Raw genomic sequence first — 15,358 nt, forward strand, 5'->3', positions numbered from 1 at the left:
AAAACGAGGCATGGGGTTTGATTTTAACGATTTAAGCCCTATACTTCTTTGAACAACAAATAGTGTAAATAGCAGAGCTACAAGCTAACAACACTATGATTTTTACTTTACAAAAACAAGTTAGATAGTGAACCATATAAATGTCAAACATCAAACAGTCTACATTTCCCAAAAGGAATTTATGCATGTATTGAATTCAGTCTGACCAGAAGCAGGGATAAAACATATCCCCACAGGAAATAAAAACAAATGGTGATATCAAAAGCCAAACCCCCAATCGCTCCCCCCAAATCCTCTCAATCCAAAGCAGGCTCAGTAGTCATCACCCCGGCTCACGACCTCTTTGCAGGTGGGCCTGAGAAGGATGGTGTGCTCAAACTGAGCAGTGTAGCAGCCCTTGGTGTCACAGAGGGGTGGGTAGGCTTCCACGATGTCCAGGTCACACAGTTCCTTCAGTGCTATCAGGTACCTGCTCTCGCCCGCACGGTCGAGCCAGCGGCGGCAGAAGGCCAGTGTGCCAAAGTTCTCGTTGATCACTTTCAGCAGGTGCTTGGCTTTGGGGAGCCTGGTGGGGATGTGGCCGACGCCAAAGTTCTTCATGTAGTGAGAACATTCCATGTCCTCGTGGACCATACCTTTTCCTGTGCTACCGAACGTCTCGATGGCATAGACCTCTCCTTCCTCCATCCTTGTCGCTTCCCCTCCCTTAACGATGGGCACGGACTTACCAGCATGTATTCTGTACTGAGCGATCGCGTGTCCACTCAGATTTCTAATCGGTTTCACTTGATACGTTTTCCCGTCGAGCTCGACCTCGTACGACTCCATCACTTCTTGAATTGCCTCTCCGATGTCGCAAAGACGCACATCGATTCCCGCTTTTCTGACCCCAGTGTTGGTGGCGTCTTTCACGGCCTCCAGCAGCCTGTCGTACTTTGGGTTAAACGTGACTGTGAAGGCAGAGTCGATGATCCGCCCGTTGACGTGCGTGCCGAAGTCTATCTTGCAGACGTCGTCGTACTGCAGGACCGTGGTGTCTCCCGAGTTGGGGGTGTAGTGAGCGGCGCAGTGGTTTAGGGAGCAGCCTGTTGGGAAGGCCAGGCCCGCGTTCAGCCCGTTCTCCTTGATCAGCGTGCGAGAACATTTCTCCAGCCGCTCACAGATATCAATCATGGCCATACCGGGTTGGATGAAGCCGCGGACGTGCTGGCGGACCTGCCTGTGGACTTCGGCTGCCTGTCTGAAGTCGTTCCACATTACCTCGTCGGCATTATCCCGCATGCGCCTCTCCTCGTTGGTGGTACGCCAAACTGCGCTACGACCATCCTGCACCAAGGGGTATTCACATTCCTGTCCAACGGGGAATACTAAGTTTGGGTATAACTCACAGACTGGCACAGACGGGGGGTCGGTCTGGGTTTTAGGTCCTTTCTTCTTTCTTCTTTTCTTCTTTTTCCCTGCAGAGTTTTTGCCACCATCTCCATCATCCTCTCCATCACCCTCCTCTTTCTCCCCGCCATCCAGAGACTGTTCCTCCAGCTGTTTGGTTATGTTAGGCACTCCATCTACCTCTGCCTCAGTAGCTGCTGGTGTTGCAGACTTGCTCTTCTTATTCTTCTTCTTCTTGGCCTTCGTCTCCTGGGCTGGGTCAGTGTCCTTGGTGACCACGTGTAGGAACGTGTCCTCGTCTGGCTTCTGGTCTGGTACCTGGTGCTCCTCTTCAACATTCATCATGAACACAGGTGATAGTGGAAAAAATGCAATTTCTCCACAAAAAATATTTTGATAAAGTGATGTAGTACATCTATGTAATATATAAGGTCGGTTGCAGTTGTCATAATAATTAGTGCAGTAACTGTTACCGTTAAGGCCAGTTTATACATCATATTGATGATGTCAGGGATCTCCATATATGGGCATAAAAGGTCATAGACAGACAGACAGACAGACACCATCGATACGCTGGCATTGGTACATATCTTCATTACGCAGCTATGGACATACGCATCAAACGACCCAAGTAACAACAGTATACTGCTAATCAACTTACTAATTACACATACATATATACAACTTACATACATGTATACATAGGGGCATTACCTTTAATCCACCCGACAAACATATAAAAATTAGAAACATATAATTATTACGTCACCATTGAGAGCCAGTTATACCCTGGCATTGGTACATATCTTCATTACGTCACACGCAGCTACAGACATACGCATCAAACGACCCAAGTAACCACAGTATACTGCTAATCAATTTACAAATTACATATACATATATACAACTTACATAATATACATGTATATATGTCATCTTTATTATGTCACCATTGCGAGCCAGAGATTTGAAAGTTTGTAGCGGTTGACAGTACTTGCGCACTCTGTAGGCACTCGACAGAGTGCAGTTCTAGTTCTAGACCGCTGAGCCACGGTCCAGGCGCTATAGCATTCTTAAATGGGAGTACAGGTACCCCTAGGGGTATGTGGAGGTACTATAGAGGGTATGTGTGAGAGTGGAAAATTGCACAAATTGTCACAGTTAGCTTGGATTACAGCAATTCTGTGGAAGTGGAACAGCAGTGAAATCCACACAGTTCCACTGGCATCGATGTACATCAGAAAACAGCATGGACATTCAGTGGTTCAATTTGTGTAGTGTGTGACGTCATATCAGAACTCTGGTCAGATAAATATATACAGTGCTGTTGATGTTTTTAAACACTGACTTCGTCCAAGGATGATAAAAATAGAAAATAAAAGACAGTGAGACAAAGATTGAGATTGAAAGAGACAGGCAGAGAGAAAAAAGGTACAAGCTGGTAAATTTGCAAATGCTGAGAGACTCAGCATTTGAGAGACAAGTAGAGTTTCACATAACAACATTTAGATTTTTTTTTTAATATAAATATATCTATATTATATATAATTATTAGTCCAGGTGGAGCACCATGGACTGGGGAGAGGAATCCAAAGACGATGATGCACTTTTCAAGGCTAGACTGAAAGAGAGTAACATACCTAAAAGCCTAACAGATGAAGTAATGGGGGATGAATTCTACATGAACAGACCTAAAAGCCTAACAGTTGAAGAGATGGGCGATGAATTCTACATGGATAATACTCTGCACAGACCTAAAAGCCTAACACATGAAGAGATGGGCGATGAATTCTACATGGATAATACTCTGCACAGACCTAAAAGCCTAACACATGAAGAGATGGGCGATGAATTTGACGTGGCTAATGCTCTGAACGGGTATAGAAGAGTAACAGTTGATATGGGCGATGAATTCTACATGGATAATACTATGAACAGGCCTAAAAGCCTAACAGTTGATGAGATGGGTGATGAATTCTACGTGGCTAATGCTCTGAACACGTCTAAAAGACTAACAGTTGATGAGATGGGTGATGAATTCTACGTGGCTAATGCTCTGAACAGGTCTAAAAGCCCAACAGTTGATGAGATGGATGGTGAATTCTACATGGCTAATGCTCTGAACAGGCCTAAAAGCCTATCAGCTGAAGAGATGGGTGATGAATTCTACATGGCTAATACTTTGAACAGACCTAAACACCTAACAGGTGAAGAGATGGGTGATGAATTCTGCGTGGCTAATACTCTGAACAGACCTAAAAGCTTAACAGGTGAAGAGATGGGTGATGAATTCTGTGTGGCTAATACTCTAAACAGGCCTAAAAGCAGAACAGATGAAGAGATCGTCAAAGAATTGCATGTGGCTAAAACTCGGAACAGGCATAAGAGACTAACAGATGAAGAAATCCTCAAAGAATTGTGCATAGCTAATGGAATAAATTATTACACAAAGGATTTTAGCTCAATTGCTTCCCTGGAGATGTTCTTCAATGGTTTTCCCAGGATGGCTGGGCTTTGCCACTTTACAAGGCTCTGCCAGCTTACAATAGTAAATCAGAGCATAAGAAAGATCCATGGCCTCGAATGTTGCCCCCTGCTCAGAGAGCTTTGGGTGGTCGAATGCCGACTGAAGGAGATATCTGGGATACAAAATTGCCTTTCCCTACAAAAACTCTATCTTTATGATAATCAGATCAGTGAAATTGAGAATTTAGAGCTGCATGTTAATCTTCAAGTGCTGTGGCTCAACAATAACTACATCACTGATATTGGGGGTCTGAATGCACTTAAAGAACTGAAAGAACTAAACCTAGCTGACAACTGTATTGAAAACATTGGTCATAGCCTTGATTTGAATATGAACCTTCAACACCTTAATTTAACTGGGAACAAAATCAGCTCCTTTAAGGAGCTTACCCTGCTAGCCAATTTGCCACATCTCATAAAGCTAGAACTGAAGTGCCCCCTGTCAATCCCCAACCCGGTGTGTCTGCTCTTTAACTATGCAACCCATGTCCTTTACCACCTGCCTCGCCTCCGGCGGCTCGACAACTATGATGTCTCGAGCAAGCAAGTGAAGCAAGCAGCCGGGTCCACAGTTATGAAAAAGATTATGTATTATAACATGCGTGTCCGCACTGCTCAGAAGAGGAAACTGGCAGAGATCCAGGCCAGTCTTCTGGAGCAGAAGAACACTGTGTCAGAACTGCCCGTGGGGCGCATCAGGGCACTACTTTATGCTATCAAAGGTCTGGAGTGTGAATTCTCGGATAGGCTACACTGCTGCAAGAAGTTACGCTGCAAGATGGAAATACTGAGGGGGAGGCTTGAACATTGGGACAGGAAGTTGGAAGAGATTGAAACCTGGTATAAGCACAGATTGTCACAAACTACTAGCAGGAATGTGTTTATGGTCAACTGCCTGTTGATAGAGCTGCATACTTTGGGAAATGTTCGTTTTGAAGAAGGTTGCTCTGCAGACCCTTGGTTCATGTCCTGCCATGATCTTGTGCAATCCCGCTTTTCAGCTCCAGACTACTTGCATCATGGCATCACCGGTGTCAAGGTCAACCACATTATCCGCATCCACAATCGCGCTTTGATGCTTCGGTTTGATGACAAACTTCATAGCCTCTTAGAGTTTGAAGGATTATTCTCCGTGTTCTCGCAAAACTCTAAACAACGACTGGACTACTTGTTTTACGAGTCTGACCCTGAATGTACCACGGAGCAGAATGGAACTTTATACATTGCAGAAGAAGGCTTTCAAAATCCAGAAATGTATAAGGCCTTAGGCAGAGAGGGTGCTGTGCCGTTATCCAATAGCCTATTTGTGGCTGAACAGCCCAGAATTGAGTATGCACAGCGCCACGCCAGTCAGAGCTCCTCCAGACTAAACAAGGATACTGTCCCTTTCAGATATGGTCAGATCATTCTTGCCAAAGTATTCTTTGGTCGATACTTCCCTGTCCAGGAGGGAGACCCAATAGACAGCAGTTGCTACCCCAAAGCCCACTCGGTATATCGTAGTGTGCACAGTTGCTGTGCGGCATCAATTCTCACACAAAGTCAATGGTTTGTGTTTGACCATGAGTTGGTCTTGCCCGAGTACATCATTGACTTTGAGTATATCACCCAGGACCCAGCTCCGCCTGCCCTCCCTAGCCTTGGCATGGATCGAGATCAGATCCTCCTCGATGAGAATGCCATCAATATGGAACCTGTGCTCAAACCTCGGCCCAAGATGTCGAGCCTTGATGAGGAGATTCTGCTTAAATTGACGAAAGCTGATGCACTCAGTCAGATCACTGTACTGAATCTCAATGGCAACAGCCTGAATAAGCTAACGGAGATCTCCTGCCTGCAGGCACTGCGGCAACTGACTGTCAGCTTCAACAAGCTCACACACCTAGATGACATCTCTAATATGCCCAATCTGGAGTTTGTGGATGCCAGCCATAACCACTTAGTCACCCTGGATGGGATGAGGGGGCTGGGACAGCTGAAAGAGCTGGACCTGAGCTGGAACCAGCTGACAAAAGCACGGGAGGAGACGACTATGCTCAGAAAACATGCCCCCTCTCTTCAGAAACTGGACACTCGGCACAACCCTTGGCAGAGGCCGGAGACAGTCAGAATGACCATATTGGGTCGTCTCAAGGACCTAACACACTTGGATGATATATTGGTGGCAGAGGACAAGGATTCTGCTGTTCAGAGGGTTGCTGGCTCCATAATTAACCAGTCATCTATTCTAGCTCACTGTCGTACAGACAGTGATCAACCATGCAGCCTCAGCCTGCTTTCAACAGCTCAGCTCCTATGCCAAATCAGCCCAGCACCCTGGGACCTGAACAGAGAACCAGATCCTGGCTGGATGTACAAGATCACAGCCCTGAATCTTGACAGCCAAGGGATCTCCAGGCTGTCAAACCTGGATAAGTTGATCAGCTTGCGTTGGGCTTCCTTTAACAACAACAACATTTCTAAACTGGAGGGACTGGACAACTGCCTGCGCCTGGAGGAGCTGTCCCTCGATGACAACTGTATCACCAGTATGGATGGGCTACCCAAACTGAGTCACCTGACTAAACTCAGTTTGAATGGTAACAAGCTGTCTCGTCTGGAGGCCTCTGTCCTGGGCCAGCTTCCGTACCTACACTTCCTGTCCGTGGAGAGTAACTACATCAATTCCATGTCTGGCATCCAGAGGGCCCGTTCCCTCTTTCAGCTTTACATTGGCAACAATCATATTTGCACCACACGAGACATCTCACATTTGAAGCCACTGAGAAAGCTTGTCATTCTCAATCTTCATGGGAACCCTTTCGTGGAGAAAACAGAACACTATCGTATTTATATGGTATTCCAACTGCCCTCCTTAAAAGCACTGGACGGTATTGCAGTAGACGTCACTGAGAAGGAGAATGCAAAGGATGTGTTTGGGGGCCGTCTGACTCCAGACCTAATTGCAGAGAAGCTGGGCCACTCAAACTACTCAGATATTACTCACCTCCGTCTTCGCTCCTACTCCATTAGGGTGGTGGACCTGGCTCCGGCAGACCTCTTCGAAAACCTGCATCATGTCAACTTTGATCACAACAACCTCAAGTCATTTTCAGGCCTGATTGACCTGCCTAAGGTCAAGGTTCTCTCTCTGAATCACAATTCCATTGATTCTATCCTACCCAGGCAGCAGATTCAGGCACACCTGACCAACAGACAGGTGTTATACCAAAAAGTGACCTCCAGTGGCTATGGTCAGCAGACCAAGGGCAGCAGAGATGGCCCGACGGAAAGCTTGGAACCACTGATGGACAGCCTAGAGGTGCTACATTTGAGTCACAATGGCATCTCCAATATGGCCAAGCTACAGCTCAGCAGGTTCAAGAATCTTAAATCACTCTTCCTTGAAGGTAATGACATCAGCCAGGTGGAGGGCTTGGAGGGGTTGCAGAGCCTCAGGGAGCTGGTGCTGGACAGGAACCGTATCAAGGCCTTCAGTCATAACTCCTTCATAGGCCAAACAGCACTGGTGGAGTTGCGCCTGGCAGAGAACCGCATCCGAGAGCTAAACTATTTGGATCCAATTGTTGAACTCTGTCGCCTGTTCCTTGACAAGAACTGTCTAAGGGACGTTGCAGAACTTGACAAGCTAGAAATCCTTCCCTCGCTGACTGAACTCTCTCTTACTGAAAATCTGGTGAGCAGACGCTCCGTACACAGAATTGCGCTAGTGCAGCGTCTCTCCAAACTGCAGGTCCTGGATGGAGTAATGGTCACCCACGAAGAGAGGGCCGGGGCTGAATTCCTCAATACGGACACACTGTGCCCTTCAGCCTCTATGCCTACACTGGATATGTCTCTGCCCGGAAATATGTCTCTAAAGATGACAAGCCTGAGTGGTGGACCGCAGAAGGGTATGTCAGAGGAAAGAACCCAAAAGCAGATGGCAAAGTTAAAAGTCTTAAAGCCACCAACCAAATCCAAATCAAAAAGACAATTCCAGATTCAAATTTTAGGGCAAGAGGGGCCAAAATAGGAAGCTCGGGCATGCAAGCTAAGACAGTAAAAACAAAAGAAACAAAATAAAACACATAGTATCTGACAGAGAACAGAGGAAGTGAGCTAGTTTAAATATACATAGTTGTATGAGGGAACAATCAAGCACATGTTTAGGAATGCAGAGCTGACCAGATCTGACTGGTCGAGGTGAGGTGCAACGACTGGTAGTGAGCTGCAGGACGGACAAGGGAGTGGAGACCAAGCCCCCAGGAAGGCTCTCCAATGTTGAAGCACTCGGCCCTACTGGTTAGAGGGTGAACTGCATGCAGGTAGCATTGAGGTGAGCAGAATGAACTGTGGGTAAATGCCAGAGAGACAAACAGAGATAGACTGTGACTTGTGACATCAAAATAATTTGGTGCAGGACTTAAGCCCAAACCAGTGCAACTGGTCTCCTTACAACAAAACAGTTTTAAGGTCAACTGCACCAATGCAACTCCTTGCAACCGTCGAATTGGAGAATGGGAATAAAGGTTGCAAGTAGCTGCATGTTGAAAGGAGTTGCATTGTGATTACTTGGTGTGGTTTGGGCTTTATGGTTTGATTATAAGCAAGGATTGCATTTAGGAAACATGCTCTATTCTGGAAACGGAATTAAACCTTGGATTAGACAATATAGTGTTGTTATACATACGCATTACTGAATTATCATGAAAACACTCCACTACCTAAAATGTTTTTTTTTATTCCACTTAATGTATTTATACTGGAGTTACTGTTTTATTGTTTTCTCGGTTTTCACTCACTTTCCCTTCTGTGCGTACAGTTTGAAGTTAAGGTAAGCCTGTGATCATGCATAGAGGAATACAGTTAGAGGGGAAGATATTACACATTTATAAACAATTACATTGTACTAAATGTATATGATTATGAATGACTATGGCTTGATCTCTCGATCATTATTTATTATTTGCTATTGTGTTTGTATCATGGGGGTGATCTCCCTAAGCCATGTACTATGGTGTTTTGAATAGTTGAAGAAGTGTATCAAAGTAGCTCTCTTACCTCTTCACTTATCTGATCACATAAGTATTATTATTTGTTTGCTAGCAGCGATAGGATCCTTTTTGAGCGGTGCAGCCGCTCCAATGCACAGCTTTGTGTGTATGTCTGTCTGTTTAGCACGGAATGTGGTCATATGATTGGACATTGTGTTGTTTACGTCATCAGACGTCATCATTGTGATGAAAGGCACCACTCACTTCACACAAGTGTGATTTTTTGTGAATCACTTGCTCTACTATAATGAGTTCCATTATCATCACTATTAGTTTTTTCTTATGTCGATGATGATTAGGACCCTTGTTTCATTTTTATTATATTATTATTTATTTTTGAGAATCGCTAAATAAAAACACTGACGTACCGCTCCAAAACAACCACTGCAGGGTCCTAGTGCCAGTAAGTATTAAGCGTTGGTATACATTTTATTTATATGTCATTTTTAAACATGTTTGGAGTCATGTTAATGTCTCCTCTGGCTTTTGTGTTTCACCCCAGGCAGTTTTTAAGTTGCTTGATTCAGTATTTAGACATTTTATTTTCATTTTTATCATTGTCCACCTTACCAAACCCATTGCAACTTCAAACTCCCTTTTAACCATGCTAGATTAATCAAAACCACCTGTCATTGGTAAAGTTCTCCTAACACGTGAGGGGGCTGTGTATTTTCAATTACTTTTTTCATTTATTTTATTTATTTTTGATGGGCTATGCACAGCTTTGTGTGTATTTGTAACACGAAATGTGATGATTTGATTGGCTGAGCACGGAATGTGATGATTTTATTGGCTGAGCACGTCTGATGATAAGAGCGCCCCTTACTTCACACAAGTGACTTTCTTTCTTTTCCCTGAACTTTTTCCCATTCCCCAAAAATAAAATATTGAAAAGATACGGCCCCCTCACTTAGAAAGACAATATCAGACACCAGAACCAAGGATGGGTGTTTTCACTGAATCTAACAATCTTACAATAAATGCACCGTGCACATTTCTGTACGTATACGTGTACATACATCTGTCAAATTTGACACACGGATTCCACACCACCACAGGGAGTGCAGTGCTCGGCATTGAGTTGGTCAACATATACGGTTGTCCAGAACCGCCACAAAAGGCTCTGGTCAGGCTCTGCCGGTGGACCTAATGAGCCTCCACACCTATAGAATTCCCAGACTCTGCCTGAGCCAATTGATTGCCATGGCAACCTGCCTGAGTCTCATCCATATATGAGACTCAGACAGACAGACGGTTAAAACAGGTACTTTGACAACGGGTATTTTATACTGGAGTGTATGCATTCCCGATTATCATTGTTCCAAATTTGCTTTGCTCCCAAGTATAGGCCCATGCCCAGTGCACAGTGAGTGGTTAATTAATTTAAAATGGAGATTGAGGGCGGAGATGATGTTTTCACCAATGTTTGTCTGCCTCTCTGTCTGTCTGCATCTAATCTCGCAAACTAGCAGCAGTTGAGTTCATAGGGCTCAGGAGGTAGAGCAGGTCGTCCAATGATCCTGGGTCGGCGGTTCGAATCCCGGCTCCTCCTGTCCACATGTCAAAGTCTAAAGGGTTATTTCTAAATAAGTACCGGTAACCTAAACTGTGCCTTAAATCAAACTGTAGACTGACACTGAACAGCCATATGCGGTGATACAACATAGGTTGCCAATTTTAAATCTTAATTGACCGCTAAATAAACATACGATCGACCACACTGTAGTATTATTACACATTATAAAAATATATATGTATATTTAAATCTTTTTCACAGTTTTTATGACCATAGGCTACAACTGTGGTTCGACGCAGCGAAACAGACATCCGCTTGTAACATTTTGCTAAAACAATGGTTTGCGTTTGGAGCAGAAAACTAAAATATTACATTACACGCAACTACACGTATCTCGCCCGCTTACTTAAAGTTAGGATCAATGAATCAAAAGCACATTTTATTTCAATGGAAAACAACAGCAGACAATTTCTTTCTGTTGGAAGTATGTGTGCCAGAGAAGGATTCGCAGACAAGATTGTTAAATGAACTGCATAGGCACCTGCACAAATTGCCATTGTTAGGCATCCAGTGACAATTTGTTACAGTATATGAGTGACATCTGTCTTTATATACACACATATATATATATAAAAATATATAAGGTGTCGTAGAAACCTTTACGCATCAAAGTTATTCCGATGATGACAGAGAGCGTCAGTGGCGGCGTGAATGACAGCGAGTCAGAGAAAAGTAGACAGAGCATGCGAGAACTTCTTGCATCCAGTCTATACAGCACCACTTCAAGGTCCCCAGAGGGGTTAGATCTCACTACCTTGGACAGCTTCCGTCATATAGAGCGGAACTGAACAGTCCCCAGTGGGGTTAGGTCATGCTAACTTGGACAAGGGCATCTCCATGGCTCCCATCACACCCGTAGGGGCAGAAGGGGCAGATGCTCCTTTGCCCCAGACCACAAGTTGCCCTCCAACCCTCCTTCAGCCTACACTACCACCCGCCACAACCTCTCTAGACATCAGCATCTACATGTCCTCTGGGGAAATGGATAAGAAGAATGAGGGAGTGGAGCTGATGCCGACCTTCCTTAACTCGAATGGATCTGTTCAGTCGGCCATCCTTGCCAAGCACCTGGACGAGGTCAGACGTGAGAACACCCCTGAAGGAGCATACGAGCTCACAGAGGTCACCTCTGTCATGGACAGAGCAATTGAGACTGATGGCGACAACTGGTCAGAGATAATAGTGAATGCCAGCCAGAGCAATGAGAGCATTGTCACCAGCACCACCGACCAGAGCCCCGAACCATCGGTTCGACCACCGAGGTCTCTGAATGAGACCTCCTTTACTATCCTTTACCAGGTAGTGTTTCCATTCCTCTTGGCCGGGTTTGGGACCGTGGCAGCGGGGTATGTACTAGACATCGTGCAGCACTGGAAGGTGTTTACAGATGTGACCTATATCTTCATACTGGTTCCAGGGCTAATGGGGCTCAAAGGTGATTTGGAGATGACACTGGCTGCAAGACTCTCAACAGCATCGAACATTGGTCAGATGGACATGGCTCAGGACATGTGGAAGAGAATCATAGGCAACTTGGCCCTCATCCAGGTCCAGGCCACGGTTTGTGGTTTCGTTGCCTCTATAGTTGCAGTTATTATTGGCTCTATCTCAGAGCAACAGTTCAGGCTGGGTCATGCCGTTCTGCTGTGTGCGTCCAGTGTGGCCACTGCGTTCATAGCCTCTCTGCTGCTAGGGGTGATGATGGTTGGTGTGATCATTGCATCCAGGAAGGTGGGGATCAACCCTGACAATGTGACCACACCCCTGGCTTCCAGCCTGGGAGACCTGATCACCGTTTCTCTGCTGGCAAGCATCTCAACTGGACTGTACAACATACAGCTGGAGAACAGTTACTATGTCAACCCGTTAGTGTGTGCACTGTTCGTGGCATTGTGTCCATTGTGGGTGCTCATCGCAAGTCGTGTCCCCTCCACCAGGGAGGTGCTTTACTCTGGCTGGAAGCCTGTCATCATTGCTATGATCATCAGCAGCATTGGCGGTCTCATCTTAGAGAAGACCGTCTCCAATCCGAACTTCGATGGTATGGCCGTCTTCACTCCAGTCATCAACGGGGTGGGAGGAAACCTAGTTGCAATTCAAGCCAGTAGAATCTCCACCTATCTGCACATGAACGGCCTTCCGATGGGAGACCCCAACCACAATGCCAGGAGGTGCCCCACACCTTGCACCACCTTCTTCAGTTCCAAGTTGAATTCTCGTTCGGCCTGTGTGCTCCTTCTCCTCGTTGCCCCGGGACACCTGGTCTTCCTCTACACCATCACCGGTCTGAAGGGAGTTAACCCGACGTTTGCCTTCGTCACCTCCTACTTAATCGCGGCACTTCTGCAGGTGATGATCCTGCTCTACTTGGCCAACTGGATGGTCAACTGGCATTGGGGCCATGGGAGAGACCCTGACAGCAACTCCATCCCCTACCTAACAGCCATTGGGGATCTGCTGGGGACAGGCTTTCTAGCCCTGTGCTTTTGGATCCTGTTGCTTATTGTGTAATTCTGTGCTGTTTTTAATATCCTGTAATATCCTGTGGCTTATTCGGGAATAAACACGAAGATGCTTCAGCAAGGCATCTGGATGAGTATACTTCAACAATAGCATGCTAGAATGGACAACACACTGAAGACGACGTGCCATGGCGACCACCAGATTCATTTCATCAGCATTCACCCTCCCATATATGAAACTGCTTTATTTTGTTATTCTACTAAATAACAGTAGTGCTACTTTTTTGTTCGTCATTATTCGTTTTCATTCGGACAAAGATTTTTCTATTCTTGGTAATTGCACATTTTATATGAAGAATGTATGTCTGCTCTATTTTAGTAGGGCCAGTTCCATTCCTCAATATTTTCAATGACTCTCAAAGCCTGTGATAAAGTATAACTAACTCAAATTCAAACCTCCCATGCAATGTCGATCCCACTAAGCAAGATGAGGATAACATCAGTGCGAGTTGAGTTGAGTATGTAACTTTTACAAAGGGGGTGCCTTCTGAGTCCCTCTACTCCCATCATGATTGCGTGTAGAAGTCAAGTTAGCCAGGAGTGGAGCCTGTAGCTTAATTTGACTCAACACCTGGCCCGGACAGCTCTTTCATGATTCTGTGGGTGGTGGTGCATGTGGGCCTGGCTGCTGATTAATGTTTTTAATTCCAAAAACGTGAATATGGGTTAATGATGCAGACTGTGTTGAGTCAATCATTAGGCTCCTAAAGAACCCTAAAACTAACCTTAATCCTATTTGAACACATTGAATGCCTATAGGACATGCATTCACATCCTATCAAATAAAAACATAGGATGCCTACGACATGTATACGCGTCTTAAGATGTTTTATTGATTAGTGTATAGGTGCCGGTCCCTAAGCCACATCTCGTTAGCTCTGGAATGCTAGAGCGACAATGACCCGAAAATCTAAATGGCCTCGCCCATTGAGTCACTGTCTGTTTACCTTTACCAGATGCTTTTATCTCAGATTCTAATCCCAGATTCTGATTCTAATCAAAACGAGCAATTTGTTTACGGCTGATTTTGGCCACGGGTGCAAGGTTTATGTTTCGGGTGACTTAGATATGTGATCCGATCCGGTACTTTTTGCCTCAAGCAAATCCGCTCCGAATGGAAGGCATTGGCAGGGGCGAAATAATTAATTAATACCACACAAAAACCTATGCCTTATTAACCCTAACCTCACAAAAATATACCTAAATCTAACCATAACCAGGCCTAAACCTAACAACAACAGAGCTTCTTAATACGGCACAGTTAAGAAGCAGGAGTTAAACTATGAATATGATGTCCGTGAGCTCAGATGTAGAGTTGCTGGCTGGCATCATATATGCAGATCTAGGTGATGATCCGGTCATTAGGTCAGATCATATTTGAACTGGGTCCACACCCTGACAAGAACTTGGAATTCACCATTTGTCAGCCTTCTGATTGGTCCCTGACTGACTAACCAGCAGGCTCTTTCTGCCTTGTTCCGCCCTGGTTCCGTCTTGTTTGTGTTGAATTTGCCAAAACATCATTTAAAAACATCAAGCTGCAGAGGCTTTGTAGCCAGTTCCACCACAAGGCTCCTGGAGGAAGTAGTGATCAAAGAACTTTCCACTGCGGCAGAATGGAGCAGTCACTGGCTGTGGCTGAAACGCAGGGACGCAACATGGGCTTCCAGATGACCACGTGGTGCCACCATGCGACACACATCCAGGTGACCACGTGGTGCCACCATGCGACACACATCCAGGTGACCACGTGGTGCCACCATGCGACACACATCCAGGTGACCACGTGGTGCCACCATGCGACACACATCCAGGTGACCACGTGGTGCCACCATGCGACACACATCCAGGTGACCACGTGGTGCCACCATGCGACACACATCCAGGTGACCACGTGGTGCCACCATGCGACACACATCCAGATGACCACGTGGTGCCACCATGCGACACACATCCAGGTGACCACGTGGTGCCACCATGCGACACACATCCAGGTGACCACGTGGTGCCACCATGCGACACACATCCAGGTGACCACGTGGTGCCACCATGCGACACACATCCAGGTGACCACGTGGTGCCACCATGCGACACACATCCAGGTGACCACGTGGTGCCACCATGCGACACACATCCAGGTGACCACGTGGTGCCACCATGCGACACACATCCAGGTGACCACGTGGTGCCACCATGCGACACACATCCAGGCGACCACGTGGTGCCACCATGCGACACACATCCAGGTCTGGTCAGCCTGTGGTGGGCCAACCTCGGCAGAGGGTGTCTTGTGATAAGTGGCCGAAACA

At 45.9% G+C, this 15,358-nt stretch overlaps 3 protein-coding genes across 3 annotated transcripts; 2 read left to right on the plus strand and 1 right to left on the minus strand.

Annotated features, from left to right (window-relative positions):
• Window positions 1-312: 312 nt before the first annotated feature.
• LOC310862131 (methionine aminopeptidase 2-like) lies at window positions 313-1,731 on the minus strand (the record flags this gene model as incomplete). Its single annotated transcript, XM_083769867.1, has 1 exon — window positions 313-1,731. The coding sequence occupies one exon, from the start codon at window positions 1,729-1,731 to the stop codon at window positions 313-315; it is 1,419 nt and encodes a 472-aa protein (XP_083625993.1).
• A 2,122-nt stretch (window positions 1,732-3,853) lies between these two features.
• LOC310862132 (leucine-rich repeat-containing protein 9-like) lies at window positions 3,854-9,170 on the plus strand (the record flags this gene model as incomplete). The annotated part of the gene is made up of 3 exons (XM_083769868.1): window positions 3,854-4,755; window positions 5,458-7,808; window positions 9,124-9,170. The coding sequence occupies exons 1-3, from the start codon at window positions 3,869-3,871 to the stop codon at window positions 9,168-9,170; spliced, it is 3,285 nt and encodes a 1,094-aa protein (XP_083625994.1). The 5' UTR covers window positions 3,854-3,868.
• Window positions 9,171-11,364: 2,194 nt separating this feature from the next.
• LOC310862133 (solute carrier family 41 member 1-like) lies at window positions 11,365-13,038 on the plus strand (the record flags this gene model as incomplete). Its single annotated transcript, XM_083769869.1, has 1 exon — window positions 11,365-13,038. One exon carries the CDS (start codon window positions 11,365-11,367, stop codon window positions 13,036-13,038), a length of 1,674 nt encoding a protein of 557 aa, XP_083625995.1.
• Window positions 13,039-15,358: the final 2,320 nt, after the last annotated feature.

Source organism: Protomyctophum parallelum, assembly GCF_964188405.1.
Source record: "Protomyctophum parallelum genome assembly, chromosome: 7".
In the NCBI taxonomy this organism is placed as follows: domain Eukaryota; kingdom Metazoa; phylum Chordata; class Actinopteri; order Myctophiformes; family Myctophidae; genus Protomyctophum; species Protomyctophum parallelum.